We start from the raw sequence: 21,100 nt of genomic DNA, 5'->3' as shown, positions 1-21,100 counted from the left end.
TCTTCGAAGCCAATTTGGCTTTGCCCTCCAGATGGCCACGGAATTGGCAATCGCTCGAGATTTCGAGACCCAGTATTCCGATACTAGGCGCGGCTTTAAGAGAAGTGTTCTCGAAGAGCGGTGATACGACAAATGGGGTTTTTTTAGTGGTAAACGCGCAAACTTGAGTCTTCGGGGGGGTTAAATTTGACAAGGTTCAATTTACCCCATTCCGCGACCTTCTCGAGAGAGGACTCGATAGAAGACACAAGTTTCTCCCGGCACTGGTCGACGATTTCCCGAGAGAGACCTGCATGGCCCGTGTATACGGCATCACCAGTGCTGTCATCTGCATAGCAATGCATGTTGGAGGTGTCCAACATATCATTGATATGCAGAAGAAACAGCGTAGGAGATAGCACACAGCCTTGGGGCACTCCAGCATTCACGGGCTTCGGGTTCGAGCAATATCCGTCGACAACGACCTGTATGCTACGCCCAGTGAGGAAGCTGGAGGTCCACTTGCACAAGCTCTCGGGAAGCCCAAATGATGGAAGTTTTGAGAGGAGCGCCTTGTGCCATACACGATCAAAGGCCTTCGCTATATCCAGGCTAACTGCCAGGCCTTCCCCCTTGCTTTCAATAGCCGCCGCCCATCTATGTGTTAGGTATACCAGAAGATCACCTGCCGACCGTCCATGGCGAAACCCGTACTGTCGGTCGTTGATCAACTGGTGACCCTCTAGGTATACTAAAAGCTGGTGGCTAATTATGCTCTCCATGATTTTGGAGAGCAGGGAGGTGATAGCAATAGGCCTGTAGTTCGCCGGATCCGAACTGTCTCCTTTTTTTTGGATCGGATGGACAAGGGCTGACTTCCATGAGTCAGGGACTACGCCTTTGGAATAAGAGTGCCGGAATAAACGCGTTAGCACAGGCGTCAACTCAGGGGCACACGTTCTAAGCACGATTGGAGAAATGCCATCCGGCCCGCTCGACTTCCTGACGTCCAACGAAAACAGAGCTCGCCTAACAGTTTTCTGTCTGAACTGTACTTCAGGCATAGAGCTCTGACACCGCGGGATTGTCGGCGGTGTTTTTCCGTTGTCGTCAAGATTTGAGTTGGAGGCGAAAAGAGCGCACAGGAGCTCGGCTTTCTCTTCTGCCGTATGGGCCAAGGTGTCATTCCTCATGTGCAACGGCGGCATGGACGGCTGGTTGAAGTTACCAAGAGCAGCTTTCGACAACGACCAGAACTTGCGTGTTCCGGTCGGGTAACTGGAAAGCTGCTCGCCGATTTTGACGACGTGCTTAGACTTCGCACGGGCGATTTGCCGCTTAAAAAATCTGGAGGCACGGTTATATTTCCTCTTAAGAACTTTGCAGTTCGGATCCTTTGTGCCCAGCGCCGCAACCCAAGTTCGATACGCCTGTTTTTTGCAGTCAGATGCTGCTTTAACTGACGCATCGAACCAGGGCTGTGATCTGCCACCGAACGGTACTACAGAGCTTGGTATAAAAATATCCATGCCCTGCAGTATCACATCGCCTACTGCAATGGCGCAGGCACTAGGATCATCCGAAGAGAAACAAACCTTGCCCCAAGGGTAGGATGCAAAAAAGGGACGCATCCTATCCCAATCTGCTGACTTGTAGTGCCAAACGCGGCGGGTCGCTGGTGGTCTGCGACGTTGGCGTCGGATAGGCACTACACTCCTGACCAGGCAATGGTCGGACGTTCCAAGAGGGGCGTCGACAAAGACCTGGTAACCATCGGGATGTGTAGTCAGCAGAAGATCTAATAAGGACGGCATGTGGCTATCCACATCCGGGAGCCGCGTTGGCGACTCAACCAATTGGGACAGACCATACGCCAATGCAAAATTATGCACAGATCGCCCTGCGTAGTCTGTGGTACGTGATCCAAGCCATTCGGCATTGTGCCCGTTGAAATCACCCAAGACCACGATTTCAGCGGAGGGGATCTGTGCAAGCACGACGTCAATTGCAGCTTGAACGCAGCCCATGAGATGATCGGTTTCTGCGTTACCACTATGGGACCTGTAGACACACGCATAGATACGGACGCGGTCGTCTAAATCTACGCGGAGCCAGAGAGTAGACAGGTCCCTACCCTCAAAATTGCCGAGACGGCGACAGCAGATATCCTCCCTAACGTACACACATACCCCGGCATGAGGCAAAAAGTTGTGCTTAATTTTGTACCCGGGGTACGTTAAATATGACGTATCGCTAGGTCGAGATATCTGCGTCTCCGTAAGGAAACACAAGGCCGGCTGCGCCGTCTCAAGGTGGTGGTGGACGGCGATTAAATTGGAGTGAATTCCCCTGATATTGCAAAAGTTCTGCCTGCCTCGTTTGTCCTCGGTCATGCGCGGTTCTGTGCCCACCCCAGAATACGAAGGGCGGCCCGAGCGAGAGTGCTCGGGGAGGGATTCTCCGGCTCTGGTAGAGTTGGTACCCTCCTGGGGTAATATCTTTTTACGGACCGCTCTCATAATTTGTGTGGGGGGGGGGGGGCGGGAAGGGATGGCCTCCGGTCCTCGACACTAACCTATGCGAAACATAGCGGCACTAGGCCGCTACTTCACGCCGGTATTCTGTGCGAGTGTGGTAATTAACCCGGACGATTCTGGCCCGATTGTGCTGACGTCATAAGACGGCAGCGTGACTCTCCCACTTCTAAAAAGCCCTTAGTCGCCTCTTACGACACCCATGGGCCTGGGACTCCCCTATTCTTTTTACGCTCCGGAGAAAGTGCAGGGCAAAGTATTTTTATTTGACTAAAGAAAATTATTATCTTTCTAAATATTGTATTCGACAATTAGCACATGTGCTAAATTATTATTTTATTAACTTATCCTGTTCGGTGGACAGACAGACACCTGCTTCTATTGAGCAGGTTAGTAGTACCTTTGGTATTAAAACTGTGGAATATTTTCCAAACCATTTAAACTAGTTTATAAGACAACTGAGTACAACTCCGGCAGAAATTTGAAATCTAATACAACAAAAAATAATAACTTGAATATAAAGCATAGCACACCCGTATTAGATAAATTTAATAATAAAAATTTTATTAACCTGGTGCACCAAAATATTCAGGGCTTGTCTGGGAAACACTTGGAAACTGAGTTGTTTTTAAATAATAATGATATTGATATACTTTGTTTAACAGAACATTGGTTAAAAAGTCATCAGCTTATGTTTAATTTTGGTACGCACCAGGTTGCTAGTTCGTTCAACAGACAAAATGCAATACACGGAGGCTCTCTAATACTGATTCATAACAGTTTAAAATATAAAGAACGTTCTGATATTGTGAGCCTGTCAGTTGAACAAACTATTGAGATTGCCTGTATAGAGCTTGAGCAGCTTGTTGTAATGAGTGTATACAGACCACCAGCTGCATCATATGACATTTTTGAAAAAATTGTGGATGAAGTTTTATTTAAAATTAGTAATAAAAATAATAAAAATATTCTTCTTTGTGGAGATTTTAATGTCAATTTATTAGTTTAATCCGGCCTGAGCACTAAGCTAATATCCCTATTTCGATGCTATAATCTAGTAAATTTATTTTTAGAGCCAACTAGAATTACAGTGACTACATCAACCTGTCTTGATAATATATTTACCAATATTGTTCCACAGCCAAAGTCAATTATAAATAAATTAGAATCAGATCACTGTGGCCTACTAACCACTTTTAATTTTAATTATAGTAAACCTAAGTACAGTGTTAAATATGTACCTGTGAACACTTGTCACCTAAATAATTTTAGATCAAATATTTTAATGAAGTTACCTAATTTAAATTATTATGAGGACCTAAATGAACTATATGATTATGTTATTGATGTTATCAAAGGTGAATATAATGTTATATTTAAGCCAAAGTATATACAGAAAAATAATTCATTGTCTTTCAGTGATTGGGCAACGGTGGGAATTCATATTAGCAGGAGGAAATTATACTCACTTTATGACGAAAAATTGTATAATCACTCAGAAAGATTTGCTAACTATGTAAAAAATTATTCAAAGATATTTAATCGCTCATGTACCTTAGCAAAATCAATGTAAATAAAGTATCAAAGTATATAAGTAATAAAATTAAAAATAGTTCAGATAAAATAAAATCAACATGGCAAGTAATAAACAGTGAGACTGGAAGAAACAAACCTCGCAACTTAAATTTTAGTTTAAAAATAAATGATAAAATCTTGGATACAGACCAAGATGTTGCGGATGCTTTTGAAAGATTTTTTGCTGATATTCCAGTTTCCACCACCAAGGCCCTAAAGTCATCTGCCACTCTTGCTGAATCTATAATTATGTCTAATGTAAATGAATGTAAAATAGAGTTCAAATTCACTCATGTTATGGTGCTCCCACATTGCCGTTATAAAATGTTTGTAAACATTTTATAACACCAAAACATTTACTAACAAATGTTAACAATTGTTGCACTTTGTTAGAAACTGTTACATGTTATAAGTGCTCCTACATTGATGGAAAATGTTTAAACATTTTATAACATCTAGTATTGGCTCGCAGTTTGGTTTCGCCTTCTGAGGGCTGAGGACGTCTACACGAAAATGGAAGAAGATTTGCTCATTGGAATAGCTTTTATTTTTTGTTTAAAAAAGAAGAAAAAGCGCTCTTATTGGATGCGCCAAACGCTAAAAGCTAGAGGAAAATATAGTGCCACAGACTATCTCAAGGATTTAGGTATTGATGGTTGCTTAAAAGATTTTATAAGAATGAACAGTTCCGAATTTGAATATCTACAAAATTTAATTGGGGCAAAAATAGGCAAACGAGACACTACATTTAGAAAATCTGTAAGTGTGACGGAAAGACTTGCGGTAACGTTAAGATTTTTGGCAACTGGTAGCAGTTATAAAAGTCTTGGAAATGTGTTCAAGTTGTCAGACCAAGTGATATCTATTATCGTACCAGAAGTGTGCGAGGCTCTCAATGAGGTTTTAAAGGAATACATACAGGTAAGTCAAACAACATTTTTAATTATTTTTTTATTTACTTTTAATATGATCTAATCTAATCATACTTTAGGTAGGTACCTATCTTACCTTACTAATAATTTTTTTAATACTTAACAAACCAAACATGTATTTTTTAATTTTTGATTGATTCCAACAAATCGTTTAATGATTGGGTCGAATCTTGGCTTGATTCCGATAAATTAGACGGACTCTGTGTTCTTGCGCTGGTACGAGTATGTGTCCTGGAGTTATCCGAAGAACTGGTTTCAAATGAAGCCGAGGGACTCGGTGCGGTGTAGTATCCTCTCGAGCTACAGTCAGCATTATTTTCCGAAAAAGTGGATAGATTTGGTTCAGAGTTGTATCCCCAGGAACTACTAGCGGTTGGGTCTGTAAAGGTTGTTGGAAAATCATATTGTCCCATTGTCGCATTGTACAAAATATTGTTAATGTGATGTTGAGCAGTATTCTTAGCATGACTGTTTTTTATTTGTTTCAGTTTCATCGAGACATACTCTCCAAATGCGTCATTTTCATCCCTGCTTTTTCTAGATTCGTACATTCTTTGTAAAATATTTACAGCTTCTTGTTGTGTTGGATCTTGTTCTACTTCAGGCCGTCTTCTTTTCCGAAATGGTTTTGGGGTGGCGAAAGGCGTGCCCGTAGTTTCATCAGTGACAGTATTTCCTGTTTCGTTCAAACTGAGAGTGTTTTCTGAAGCAATTCTGTTTTCTTCGTTACCCTGAAAGAATAGAACTAAACGATAATTTCAAGTTATAGGCGCGTCAAATTAGCTAAAATTGTAAAAAAATCTATAACCGCGATTTTCTTTTTCTATTACTTAACAACCCTTAACTGAAATCATATTTTTTTATAGTGTATTCTATTAATATTTCATACTTAATAAAAATATCCAATAAAATTTGTTAGAATAACGAGTTATAAATTTATTTTTCGCGCCTATTTCTTAATCTTCTATTTTTGTTCCAGATACCAACAACACCTCAAGAGTGGCTACACGTGGCAAATTCATTTGAAGAAAAATGGAATTTCCCAAATTGCTTAGGAAGTATCGATGGAAAGCACGTAGCCATACAAAAGCCAATTGATAGCGGCAGTGAATATTACAACTATAAAGGATTTTACAGCGTTGTACTTTTAGCGATAGTGGACGCAGAATACAACTTTCTGTACGTGAATATTGGCTGCCAAGGACGCATAAGTGATGGCGGAGTTTTCGCAAACACAAAATTTCGAAATAAAATTAACGACAATAGTTTAAAAATACCCAGTGACAGCTCACTACCAGGCAGAAACAAACCTCTTCCTTATGTGTTCGTAACAGATGATGCGTTCCCTTTACAAAAACACTTATTAAAACCTTTTCCAGGACCACAGGATAGCAATTCTAAGGAAAGAATCTTCAGTTATAGACTGAGTCGTGCGAGGAGAACAGTAGAGAACGCATTTGGGATTTTGTCAGCCAGATTTAGAGTTTTACGAACTACAATATTATTAGATCCAGAAAAAACTACTACTTTAATTATGACATGCGTGCTACTGCATAATTTTATAAGAAAAACTGAATCGAGCATGATTTACGCTCCATCTCAATACTATGATGGAGATGACATAGTAACTGGTACACGTATCGATGGACAATGGAGATTAGAACAGCAGCAATTAACACCACTTGAAGCATGTGAATCCCTGACAGATGATGGGAAAGAAATAAGAAAAGAATTCGCAGAATATTTTTCAAATGAAGGGTTTTTGGACTGGGCATCTAAATATTATTAAAAGACGTTAAAATAAAACTCACCTGCAACCCTCCATCGACAGTTAAACTTGGAATATTTTTGCCTTTAAGGAACATGAGTTTTTTAAATGCAAACCATTTACTTGACTCATTAGCTCCTGCACCAGATTTATTAGATTTACATTCTCGGTTAAATTGACCTACGAGTGATCGAATCTTTTTTTCAATTACTTTTTTATCCATATTAAATTCACTGGCAATTTCCATCCAAGCATCGTGTTTTTTATTTCGGTCTTTGTAGCTCTCTGACATCGTGTTCCATAGTACTTCTCTTGCTTGAAACATTTCAATCAGTTTGTAAACATCATCGTTATTCCAATTACCGGACATATTTTATTGCTTGGCGCACGCGCAACCACTAATACACACGCACAGCGATGCACGCTGACACAAAGGAACTGACAAGCGAGACACCACGCGCAGCGACCTGCGTACTCTAACCCCCACCGCACCGCACCGCCTATCCCGCCATCACCCTTATAAAATGTTTACAAACAAAAGATAACACATTTTACTAACATTACTAAACATTTTCTAACATGAAAATTTATTTGTGATTAAATGTTTGCTAACAAATGTTTACTAACGTTATTAAACATTTTCTAACGGCAATGTGGGAGCACCATTACTTACAATGTTGTAATGAAAGCCTTTAAATCAGTAGAATTGAAAAAGGTTGCTGATCTTGATGGCTTATCCGTTAAAATAATTCACTCCATAGCTGATTGTATTGCTCCATACTTGGTTGTCATATTTAACTTATGTGTTGACAATGGTGTGTTTCCTGATTTGATGAAACAGAGTAAAGTCATTCCATTATTCAAAGCCGGTAGTTCTTCTGACCCCACAAATTTTAGACCAATATCTATTCTACCGACGCTAAGCAAAAGCTTATTTTACAACAATTGCTTAATCATTTTTATGGTAACAATTTAATGAGCACTAAACAATTTGGTTTTTCAAGGGGTCGCTCAACAACAGATGCTGATGTTGAGCTTATTCAGCAAATTTTTGAAGCCTGGGATAATTGTCAGGATGCCGTTGGCATTTTCTGTGATTTATCCAAGGCATTTGACTGTGTTCATCATGAAATCTTAATCAGGAAACTACATCATTATGGTATCAAGGGAGAAGCACTTGGCCTTCTGAAGTCTTATTTGGGCAACAGGTTCCAGATGGTTGAAGTGAATAGTGAGAGGTCAGCTGGATCTCCCATTACCATGGGCGTTCCACAGGGTACGATTCTTGGGCCATTCCTATTCCTTGTATATATAAATGATTTACCATACTTTGTACAAAATAAACATGAGATAGTATTGTTTGCAGATGATACTTCTTTACTTTTTAAACTACATAGACAGCATACTGCTTTTGATGACGTGAACAATGCTATCTCCAAAGTAGTGGAATGGTTCACTACGAATAATCTCCTTCTTAATGAAAAAAAAAACCAAATGTATTAAATTTTCCCTGCCTAATGTTAGACAGGTTGATACAAATATTGTAGTAAAAGACGATGAGTTGAAACCTGTAGATACAACCGTATTTTTAAGGATTACCTTAGATACCAAACTTCAGTGGGGTCCTCATATTATGAATTTGGCGAAAAAGCTTAGTTCTGGAGCATACGCAGTTAAAAAAGTTCGGCAACTTACGGATGAAAATACCGCGAGGTTGGTCTACTTCAGCTATTTTCATAGTCTGATGACATACGGTATTTTACTTTGGCAACATGCTGCCGATGTTAACACCATTTTCACACTGCAGAAGCGAGCTATTCGTGCCATATATAAATTAGGACCAAGAGTGTCACTAAGGGAAAAATTTAAGGAAATAAAAGTTTTGACTTTGACATCGCAATACATATATGAAAACCTTGTTTATGTAAAAAAAATATAAATTCGTTTAAAAAAAATAGTGACACTCATAATGTCAATACTAGAAATAGGGATAGGCTTGCTGTTCATGTAAGTCGACTCCAAAAAGTCACAACTTCATTCAGAGGTCTGTGTATACGTTTTTATAATAAGGTCGCTATTGACATTCAGAACTTACCTTTAAATGAATATAAATCAGTGCTAAAGAAAAAGTTGTATACAAAAGGGTACTATAAAATATCTGAATATCTGGATCTAAAGAACCCTTGGGACTGAGCTGCTGGGCTTTTACATGTCTGTCTCAGATAAATGTCATTATAGTTATATAATTTAAATATTAATATTGTTTCTGTTGTTTAATCAATTTTAATAATCATTATCATGAGTTACGTATTTTGAAACAAAATTGTAAGTAGAGGCATTTAGTAAATATTGCATAATATGTAGATGAACTTGAATTGTTTTGTTATTCGGTAGATTTCTCGTGGCAGGTATTGTCATGCTCGCTTAAATGCCTCTGCTTGTGGCGGCTACGTGGGGCGGGTCGTTCCCTTCCCTAAAATATGGTCGAGGGAGGCGGTGACTGGTCCATGCGTCATGCTCGTGAACGGGTGCTACTCGTGGGGGCTGGATGATCTTGTTACCGGGAGATCTGCTTGATGTGTTTTTTATTATTATTATTTCCTTTAAAGTTAAAGTTATATATTTTATTTTATGAAATGCTCACATAATGCCTCTATTTATTTACGGTATGTGTGGATTGATGCATCTACTATACTCAATAACTCTTGTGTTTATAAGTATTAATTTACTTTTTTTTTCTTTTTTTGACTTACTCATGTAAGCCTTTCAGTTTTTGACTTTTGAGTATTTTTGTTGCGTCACTTTGCATATATTGTAATTGAAATGATTTGTAAAGCAACTAAAATGTAAATTTTGACTTAAAAGAGTGGCAATGAGTTTCTTGCTACTTCTTCTCATTAGCTCAACCCTTTACGAAGTAGCGGTAAATTCAATAAGAAACAATATTTATATATTTTTTTTGACATTCATAAGTGTCATTTTTGTGACCTACATGAATAAAGTGTTTTTGAATTTGAATTTGAATTTTTTAAATTTGAATTTGAATTTTGATGGACAATGAGAAGGTTTTGGTGGCAGATGCTGAACTTTGCTGCAAGCTTTACCATGATAAGATTCGCGACGTTTCCTGTTCTTTTTAAGATTTGCAGAGTGAACAACCGTGGCAGCGCTAGGCTCACATTGTGGCTGCTCAATAACACTGACAAAATTCTGTCATGCAAAATTTATGTTTGCGATACTATTGTCTATTATTCGCGAGGTGTACACATCAAGCTTGTTTCCAAGAGTTGCTAATACAGACACAAACTTGTCAAGACGATCCTTTAACTCAGTGACTTCTTGCCTTAAAAGATAAACTTCGCGAGAAAGTTGATTCGTATCATCAGTTTCGAAGTAGGTGTCATCCGTGCCTTGGGAATCATTTCCGACGGGGTTGTTTTTTCGAATAGTTATATTTGAGCTATCCATGCTGCTAGTAAAGTTGCTCAAATAAATGAAATGAAAAAGAAAATAGAATAAAAAACAAAAAAAAAAATTCAAGATTCCGGTGGCTCGATTGCCGTACTCCGGGTGTCAAAGTGTTACAACTAAACGATTGAGCTAACCGTGACTTGGATGTCGGAATGAAAAATTCAGTTGCAAGTGGCTTATGACAAATTATTGTCAGAAAGTATTGTACACAATAGTCTTTAGTATCAATAACGAAACGTACAATTTAGAAGTACCCTCGCTATTATTTACTCACTTGCGAACATTAATTACTTTACAACTGAGATTAATCCACGATTTTTGCATTGAACTAATTATAACGCACCATTGTTACTATTAAGGCTTCACTTTAGACACAATTCAAGCAAAATCTTTGACTCTAGCCACTTAAATCGAATTAAAAATGTTGAGAGTGATGTGCACGTTATACGGCACGACTAGGCACACTCTTGACCTGGCCTTTTTTCAAGACGTCCCTGATTTGATTTTGAAACGTCCGCCTAGGTCTACCCCTTCCAACACTTTCATTCACACTGGCCTTATACACTTTCTTCGTCAATCGTTCTTCATTCATTCTCTCGACATGTCCAAACCATCTCAGCATAATATAACAAGTAAATATATATATTATTATATTACTATCTCAAATACCACAAATGTTAAAAAAAATAAAGAAAATAGTGTTGATATTTGAAGGTTTTCTGTGATTGGTAAGCTCTACGACTCAACCGATTTTCTGTAATAATTGCCTTGAGTATAATTAGTTAAGATTAGATCAACGTGAACTGTGTAACAAGATTGATTCTAACTCTAATTAGATTTAGACGTGAGACGAATTCTACAAACTGAATATGGCTTGTACATGAAAGGGAAAATCATTAAGAGTTAGTTTTATTCATTTTACGATGTGGTTTTTGATTTTTTTTAAAACTAAGTGACGTATGTGTCTCGTGGTTACTTAGATTATCTCTAACATTAAAATCATTAGTTGATTATTATATCAGTGGGAAACTTCTTTGCACAGAATGCCGGCTAGATTGTGGGTACCACAACGGCGCCTATTTATACCGTGAAGCAGTAATGTTTAAGCATTACTGTGTTTCGGTCCGAAGGGCGCCGTACCTAGTCAAATTACTGGGCAAATGAGACTTGACATCTTATGTATCAAGGTGACGAGCGCAGTTGTAGTGTCGCTCAGAATTTTTGGTTATTTCAAAAACCCTGAGTGGCACTGCATTGTAATGGGCAGGGCGTATGAATAACCAAACTTATTTTCATAAAAAAATACCATTGAATAATATTATCTTCCTTAAATACGCTTTAGTGAAGTTAAGTTGTTGCTATACAAAACTTCTTTAGAACAGCTAGAATAATCTTTCACTGAGGAGAAACACGTTTGACTGTTTTTTTAGGGGAAATGTTATCCTCGCTTATAATAAAGATCCATACATTGTTTAGATGTTATCTCAAACTAAATTTTCAAACTTTTATTAGAATGGTTCTGCTGTTAATATTATCTTAATGAAGAGACAGCTTACGACTGGATTATGAATATCTTTATCAATTATTTTTTACGTATATTGCCCCCGTTCCTCTCTCAGAGTGTCTTTATTTCCGAATTTGTTTCGTAATTCTCAAATAATCAATAGAATCAGGTCATAACAAAGAATTAACAAATAACCATATAAAATTGAAAATTAAAATATATCAAAGCTTTATAAAATTTCCAATTCTAAGGATAAACTGTGGCATAAGTACATAAAATTCTCTTTGAACATCAAATAAAAATCTGTCAAGAGAATAAATCTAATCCCAGCTATGTTAATTGAATCGATGGAAATATCTATCGATCGCAATTAGCTCGGAGCTTTGTCGTTTGGTCTGACAATCTGGAGCATCGTCTCGCAAAACCAAATGAAAGGATTGACGATAATAATTGGAGTTATTTGGTCTGCAGCGATGAGTAGATTTATCAACGATTCTGAAACTTATGACAGTTTTATGATTAGTATAATGCCATCAAAAATATAATATGTTAAATAACAAAAATTATCAAATATTACATGTAAGTCAGTCAGTATCTTCAGTCTCTACTTAAACCTTCAACATCACCATCACCATCAGCCGGAGGACGTCCTCACAAAGGCCTCCTCCAAAGATATCTACTGCGATCGGTAATGCGCTGCCCTCAACCAACGTATTCCGGCGATCTTGACCAGATCGTTGGTCCATCTTGTCCTACCAACACTGTGTCTTGCGCTACGTGGTCGCCATTCGAGGACTTTACTGCCCCAATGGCTATCTGTCCATCGAACTATGTGCCCTGCCCACTGCGACTTAAGTTTCGCAATCATTTGGGCAATGCAGGGAAACTTCGAGCATAGCCCTCTCCATTGCCCTCTGAGCGATCATAAGCTTTCTCAAGGGTCCTCCAGTCGTAAGTTATTACATAATTAGCTAACCCAGTAACACCTAAGAGTGACCATATAAATTTTCAAAATCCTTTATATTTTAAATAAAATATGATGTGATGCTAACAATACAGAACAGACCAGAAACCATCAACGCGCTCAAAAGTGAGGCAGTGTTAACTACGCCAGAAAGGAATTATTCTAGTTCCAGTTATGAATTCGTTTTTATTTTAATTTTTTGAACTAATTTCGGTTACCAAGATTTTTAAATTAATTTAGGAAAAACTTCTTACTTACAACAGATCTAAAATTTCTTTAAAAAGGATCAAATTAAACTTCGTGCATATATGATTTCAATTTAATGAGCAAGATAAATACTTCATCTTATAGATACGACGAGTAGAACATAACAATCTTTATAATAATTTAATATTGTCCGTAATTGTATCAACACAAAATCAAACAAGAATGCTTTGAACTTCTTACCCAGTATGTGAAAAAGTATATTTATATTCCATTGAAAAACACTCTATAAGCGCGTTATATTTATATTTTCTCTATAACAGTTTCACATTCGGTTACAAAAGTTCAAAATGTAAATTGCTCTCACAGTTCCAACATACTTTTCTCTAGTAAGAGTAATCGAATGTCACACACGATTGCAACTTGGAACCCGACAGACCTATTCATAGAAACTGCTGCGATGTATGTTTGATATAAATTTACAACATTGTCTATGTGTATGTAGCACTCACCTTGGTTTTGAAATATAATAAGTATTTCAATAGCCTGGCATATAATATTATAACAAAGACACAATCACATAAATAGATATTATATCAAAATAAAGTTAAACAACGGATTTAATCGTATAAATTTACAAAGTTTCATCAACACCTAAAATCAAATCAGCAATATCGCTTAAAGTAAAGAAGTATTTATGAAAATATATAATAGGTACAAACAAGATTGATGTGAAAATGGACATCGCTACGACAATTATGTAGCAAATGCTACACTGCTGGTTGTCAGCGTAGCCCATTACGCGACAACTCGCGCAGTGGATTAGAAACATTTGAATATTTTTAGATACATATTTAAGACTGTAAACCTTCCCAAATAACCTATACATAGAAAATACAACTTATAAAGAAAGAAAAATATACCAATATAAAAGTACACACCAACAAGGAGAACAAACAAAATATAATTTTAAAATAAAGCCAGATTAGAAAAAAAAAAATCAGTTTACCCAAGATCAATTTACCAGTTTACCTAAAATAAATGGTTAAAAAAGGACCACACATATCTCTTAATCCCGCACCATGTTGACGTCTGCTAGTCCATAACCACACATTTTGAAAGGAACTTTATTCCTAGCACAGCCACTTTGTGCAATCAATGACCAGCTTCAGTTTTCCCGAACCGAAGCAAAGAGCATACTCCCTCCTTAAAGGCATCTCTTAACCCCTGGTATTCATTTTGATATATTTGACTGAATCATCATTATTGTGGTACTGTGCGTAGTGTTAGTTTTCTATATACTTTCAATTTTATCCCGATACAGTTTAATTATTTATCTAATTGAATTAGTCATCATGTACCAGTGAGAGGCTCCTTTGCACAGGATGGCGGCTAGATTATGGGTACCGCAACGGTGCCTATTTCTGCCGTGAAGCATTACTGTGCTTCGGTCTAAAGGGCGTCGTAGCTAGTGAAATTACTGGGAGACTTAGACAAATGAGACTTAATATCTTATGTCTCAAGGTGACGAGCGTAATTGTATTCCTGCTCAGAATTTTTGAGTTTTTCAGGAATCCTGAGCGGCACTGCATTGTAATGGGGCAAGGCTTATTGATTAACATCAGCTGAACATCCTGCTCGTCTCTTCCCTTATTTCCATTGCAAAAAAAAAAGTCAACAATAAAAAGTAGTAGATATTTAAATAATTTTATATCTTTTTAAAATAGTAGACTATTTCTCGTATCAGCAACATAGTCCTGAAGCTTGGTGTTTATCGTCCATATGTATTTTTGTATGTATATCGAATTATTTATATCGTTGTCTTGCACCCACAGTACAACAGGCTATGCCTAGTTTGAGGCAAGATTATATCAAACTGTAATTAGTGTTATTATTATAACTCCAAAGGTGGTCGGTAATGTTCAACGTGGTCAGGTCAATGTCACAAATGTTAATTTTTGTGAAAGAATAGTTTTGAAATAAGTATTAAAGGAATTAATTATGTCAAAATCCATTCCATTAGAATTATTTTTCATGTTAATTGAAACACTAATATCACGGAAACAAATGGTGCGAAGGAGAAGAAACTTTACACATATTGTAAATGTTATGAGTTTGTGAAAATAGAACGTAAATAGTTGTATTTTCTATTCTTCCTTACAACCTCGCCTTAACAAAGCTACCACTTCTGTTGTCTGCTCTGAAGCACACACCATAATTTGTAGCACCAGGAGTAATTAATAAAATATACTTTCTATGTTGAACTTTTCCTATCTAAATACTTTTTTGTTATATGAGATAGCAGACAGATGGGAGGACAGCCTACTGCTACCCTTCATCATTTGAAATCTAGAAAATCAAAATTACAGCTGATTTAAGTAAAAGATTAAGACCTTCATCACTAAAGTACAACAGTAAAATGTTAAAATAAGTTTTTATAATATTTTAACATTATATGAGACGAGGAATTATATTTATTGCAATGAATCTATGTGTCGTAGTGGGTTAATTCTTCCAGCGGTAGATGTATTAGGTCGTAATATTTTACTAGTGGGAGGCTCCTTTGCACAGGATGCTGGCTATATAATGGGTACCACAACGGCGCCTATTTCTGCAGTAATAATAATAATAATAATATTGACACACTTTTTACACAAATTATCTTGCCCCAAGTTAAGCATATATTTAATTATAGCCTGTGTTATGGGTTACAAGATAATGATATATTTAATACAATATACTTACTTAAACATACATATATTCATATAAACATACATAAATACATTTAAACATCCATGAGTCGGAAACAAACATCTATATTCATCATATAAATGCTTGCACCTACCGGGATTCGAACCCGGGACCTCTAGCTTAGTAGGTAGGATCACTAACCGCTCGGCTATACAGGTTGTTAAATATGTAATGTTGTTATGTCTATGCATTAATGTGTTTCGGTCTGAAGGGCGACGTAGCTAGTGAAATTACTGGGCAAATGAGACATCTTAAGTCTCAAGGTGACGAGCGCAGTTGTAGTCCTGCTCAGAATTTTTGACTTCCTGAATTGTAATAAATTAATTAACGGCACTTCATTGTAATGGATAGGGCGTATCAGTTACTATCAACTGCACGTCCTGCTCGTCTCGTCCCTTATTAACATAAAAAAGGTAGGGTCGTTGTAGTACTTTCCTGCTGCACCGTGCGGTGACGTCACAAGTGGCATGGGTAGTGGCGACAAGGTCCACAGGGCTGGTGGTGTAAGCGTTGGTTGACGGTGCCGAAGGTGATCTGTTCTCTGGACGCCGGCCGAGCGTGGTGAGATCCGTGACGCCAGATGAGGGTGCCACGTGTATGTGTTAGCCTAGACTAAGAACCAGATTTCACGGGATTTCCAGCTTACACTTTTATAATAATTTAACTCCGTCGACTGGGATCAGGAACTTAAATTTTAAACCTTCGCACGACACGCCACAAGTTAGGATATCATCCTCACCATCTGGATGTGTGGCGGTCCTCCACAGTGCGGTTTACAAGGAGCTTTCTTCCACGTACTACAAAGCTGTGGAATGAACTTCCTTGTGCGGTGTTTCCGGGACGATACGACATGGGTACCTTCAAAAAAACCACGTACACCTTCCTTAAAGGCTGGCAACGCTTCTGTGATTTCTCTGGTGTTGCAAGAGATTTTGGGCGGCGGTGATCACTTAACAGCAGGTGAACCGTACGCTCGTTTGTCCTCCTATTCCATAAAAAAAAAAGAAAATTAAATAAGGGATCAACGACGGGTGTTCTATTGTATCTCAAGTCGTGTCACGACGCCGTTTTCCGCGTGGCAGCTTATACACGTGTGTCCTGCAACCTGAAGCGTCTGTATTGTGAAACGAACCGGTTACGACCCGCGGTCGATGAAGTATAATGTACGGTATGCTCGTTAGTAATGGGTTCGATTAGGTCGAATTATATATTGAAACATATAACAATTTTACAACGTTACATTATATTTAAACGAACAGTGCTCCTTCATACATTTTACATAATTATATATACTAGCTGACCCGACAGACGTTGTTCTGTACATAATAAATAAAACACTGTTTTTTATGAATTTGTCGATAATTCTTCATAACATCAAGAATTACTTCGTAAATATACTCCCTGTTGTTATAAGGAAATTGTTTCACAGCAGAACTATCAAACCGTGCGTCAATAAATTCTCTCACAGAAAATACGTCCATACGTCAAAACAAATATTGGAAATAAAAATAATTATGGGTGCCTAATCGAAAAAAAAGCACTCTATTTCTCAAGTTGGACTAAACTGCACTCCATGAAGTAATCCACATTTAAATCCGTTCATTAGTTTAGGAGTCCATCGCGGACAAACAATGTGTCACGTAATTTATATATATAATAAGATATATATATTTAATTACCACTATATATATAATTAAAACACAAAAACCCTATCAAGAGCAAAAATGTTTAATGTTATGGTTAACAATTAATAAATTTGATATCGTTTTAAAGCATAGATTATGAAAATTGCTGAGTTTCTTGTGTCAAATGTAACATTTTTTAGTTTTTAAATCGAGGTTGTATTATTATGAATGTGGAATTTGGATCATACTAAATTTTACATGTGTAACTATGAATCGAGCAATTTCCGATGTCGCAAGTGTACATTAATTGCTGTACTTAACTAAGTTAAGCTTCACGTTAATGCATTGCACGTAACAATTTACTTCGTCGTCATCAGACATTATTTAGTTAATTCACTGAAGTATTTATAAGATACATAATAGCTTTAACAGTTAAAACACCTTTAGAATAAAGTCCCAGTCACTGTTCAAGCATTATCTATAAATAAATTTAAATGTTTTATAAAAAAAATGGCTTTGTCGTAAATCCTACTACTCCACAGATGAATTTCTAAGTTATGGGACAGCTTGGTATTTGATAGCAATAAGAGTGCTGGGAGAGTTTCTTGCGCCACATCTTCTCTCTCAGAGCGCCATTTGTTTGTGGTGGTTGTGTGAAAAGTGACATCAATAAGAATCCCAAAGGAATTTATCACATAATATTATTTAGTCAGAGCGTCCGTGATGCTAAAGATATAACAGTTGCCTGTAATACGGTTCAATCCCCGGCGGCACCGATGTGTTTTAGATTTGCTGAATTCATATGTACGTTGAACCTATGAAGACAGTCTAAGATTATGTGCGAAGTTAAAAAACTCACACTGGACTAAAAAAAAGCTTCAATCCAGGGCGTTTAAGTAATATATTTACAGAAGACATCGAGTTCCGTGAGAATATCTCAGCATTTGATCTTTTCACATTACTCTTTTGTGTATACTGAGACTTGTGACCCGAGTTTAGATTTTTAACCTACTTCAAAAAAGGAATTCTCAATTCGTCGGTATGTTTTTTTATGTTTGTTACCTCAAAACTTTCGACTGGGTGAACCGAATTTGATAATTCTTTTATTATTTGAAAGCTGGTGCTTCCCGTGTGGTCCCATTGTAATTTGGTCAAGATCTGACTATGGCATCCATGAGAAAACCATAAAATTCTTAAGTTTGCTATTTATACGTATAGCACAGTGGATGATAAATTTACGAATAACTCAATATCGCGCCAACCGATTTCGGTGATTCTTTTTTTATTGGAAAGGATATACTTCAAAGATAGTTTGGTGAGTGTTTGGTTTGGTTCTGATTACGGAATCCATGATTGAATTGTTAGTTAGTGTTCTTCAAATTCACTAAAATGCATAAAATTAAAAAAAACTAACCACATACATAGTTATAGGTGAGATTTGCTTGAGTTGTGAGTAGGCAAGAGGTGAGAGCGAGTCGCGGCGGAAGGACACCGATTCCAAAAATGATAATAATCGTAACTAAAATTAGATTAATTAGATTGTACAAAAATACGCAAATATTTTTATGCTTTTTAGTACATATTATATCTATTGTTTTGAAATAGTGTTTTTGAAGTCGGTTGTTTTTTTGTTAAAATTTTTTTTGATCCCCTAAAATGTATATCAGCAACGTCAGCAGGTCAGCCTATGTTCACCACCCTTCACTGCTCATTAGTATCTCCCTGCCAACTATAGGTAATACTTGTTGGTAGTATCTCAACAAGCCAAAGTCCATTACAAGGTTAAAGAGATACACGAGATGATTACCACTGTAACTCTCGTATAACGTAACTGCTTTACAAGTAAATATACATACATACATACAAAAAATCACGCCTCTTTCCCGTAGGGGTAGGCAGAGACCAGTTCTATCCACTTGCTACGATCCTTACATACTTGTTTCGCTTCGTCCACTTTCATTATTCCTTTCATACATGGTCTCCGGTTTAGGGTACTCTTGACCTGGCCTTTTTTCAAGACGTCCCTGATTTGATCTTGAAACGTCCGCCTAGCTCTACCCCTTCCAATACTTTCATTCACACTGGCCTTATACACTTTCTTCGTCAATCGTTCTTCATTCATTCTCTCGACATGTCTAAACCATCTCATCATAACATAACAAGTAAATATATATATTATTATATTACTATCTCAAATACCACAAATGTTAAAAAAAAATAAAGAAAATAGTGTTGATATTTGAAGGTTTTCTGTGTTTGGTAAGCTCTACGACTCAACCGATTTTCTGTAATAATTGCCTTGAATATAATTAGTTAAGATTAGATCAACGTGAACCGTGTAACAAGATTGATTCTAACTCTAATTAGATTTAGACGTGAGACGAATTCTACAAACTGAATGTGTCTTGTACATGAAAGGGAAAATCATTAAGAGTTAGTTTTATTCATTTAACGATGTGGTTTTTGTTATTTTTTTTTTAAACTTAGTGACGTATGTGTCTCGTGGTTACTTAGATTATCTATAACATTAAAATCATTAGTTGATTATTATATCAGTGGGAGGCGCTTTTGCACAGAATGCTGGTTAGATTGTGGGTACCACAACGGCGCCTATTTATACCGTGAAGCAGTAATGTTTAAGCATTAATGTGTTTCGGTCCGAAGGGCGTCGTAGCTAGTGAAATTACTGGGCAAATGAGACTTGACATCTTAGTCAAGTTAAGCTGTTGCTGTACAAAACTTCTTTAGAACAGCTAGAATGATCTTTCACTAAGGAGAAGACTGTTTTTTAGGGAAAATGTTATTCTCCCTTATAATAAAGACCCAGCCATTGTAATATATAATATTATCTTAACGAAGAGACAGCTTTAGACTGGTTATGAAAGTCTTTATCAATTATTTTTTACGTATATTGCCCCCGTTCCACTCTCAGAGTGTCTTTATTTCCGAAGCTTTGTTTCGTAATTCTCAAATAATCAATAGAATCAGGTCATAACAAAGAATTAACAAATAACCAAATAAAATTGAAATTTAAAATATATCAAAGCATTATAAAATTTCCAATTCTAAGGATAAACTGTGGCATAAGTACATAAAATTCTCTTTGAACATCAAATAAAATTCTGTCAAGAGAATAAATCTAATCCCAGCTATGTTAATTGAATCGATGGAAATAAGTATCGATCGCAATTAGCTCGGAGCTTTGTCGTTTGGTCTGACAATCTGGAGCATCGTCTCGCAAAACCAAATGAAAGGATTGACGATAGTAATTGGCGTTATTTAGTCTGCAGCGATGAGTAGATTTATCAACGATTCTGAAACTAATAACAGTTTTGTGAAAAGTAAATTGCCATCAAAAATATAACATGTTAAAAAACAACAATTATCAAATATTACATGTAAGTCAGTCAGTATTTTCAGTCTCTACTTAAACCTTCAACATCACCATCACCATCAGCCGGAGGACGTCCTTACAAAGGCCTCCTCCAAAGATATCCACTACGATCGGTACTGCGCTGCCCTCAACCAACGTATTCCGGCGATCTTCACCAGATCGTTGGTCCATCTTGTCCTACCAACACTGTGTCTTGCGCTACGTGATCGCCATTCGAGGACTTTACTGCCCCAACGGCTATCTGCCCATCGAACTATGTGCCCTGCCCACTGCGACTAAAGTTTCGCAATCATTTGGGCTATGCAAGGAAACTCCGAGCAAAGCCCTCTGAGCGATCATAAGCTTTCTCAGGTGCCCTTCAGTCGTAAGTTATTACAAAATTAGCTAACCCAGTAACAC

General features: G+C 37.2%; 3 protein-coding genes across 3 annotated transcripts in view; 1 reads left to right on the top strand and 2 right to left on the bottom strand.

Moving 5' to 3' along the window:
- The window catches only part of LOC126971665 (uncharacterized), a 277,893-nt gene that overhangs the window by 152,978 nt on the left and 103,815 nt on the right, over nucleotides 1–21,100 (bottom strand). The gene's annotated exons all lie outside the window — the stretch shown is intronic.
- Nucleotides 4,374–7,039, top strand: LOC126971625 (putative nuclease HARBI1). Its single transcript, XM_050817985.1, has 2 exons — nucleotides 4,374–5,009; nucleotides 6,000–7,039. The coding sequence occupies exons 1-2, from the start codon at nucleotides 4,602–4,604 to the stop codon at nucleotides 6,807–6,809; spliced, it is 1,218 nt and encodes a 405-aa protein (XP_050673942.1). The 5' UTR covers nucleotides 4,374–4,601; the 3' UTR covers nucleotides 6,810–7,039.
- LOC126971660 (uncharacterized) lies at nucleotides 5,025–7,448 on the bottom strand. Its single transcript, XM_050818042.1, has 2 exons — nucleotides 6,832–7,448; nucleotides 5,025–5,751 (listed from the first exon to the last, which is right to left on the bottom strand). Exons 1-2 carry the CDS (start codon nucleotides 7,156–7,158, stop codon nucleotides 5,143–5,145), a joined length of 936 nt encoding a protein of 311 aa, XP_050673999.1. The 5' UTR covers nucleotides 7,159–7,448; the 3' UTR covers nucleotides 5,025–5,142.

Source organism: Leptidea sinapis, chromosome 24 (assembly GCF_905404315.1).
Source record: "Leptidea sinapis chromosome 24, ilLepSina1.1, whole genome shotgun sequence".
Lineage (NCBI taxonomy): Eukaryota > Metazoa > Arthropoda > Insecta > Lepidoptera > Pieridae > Leptidea > Leptidea sinapis.
Note: the sequence above shows the minus strand (reverse complement) of the source record. Positions and strands in the feature narration are given on the sequence as shown.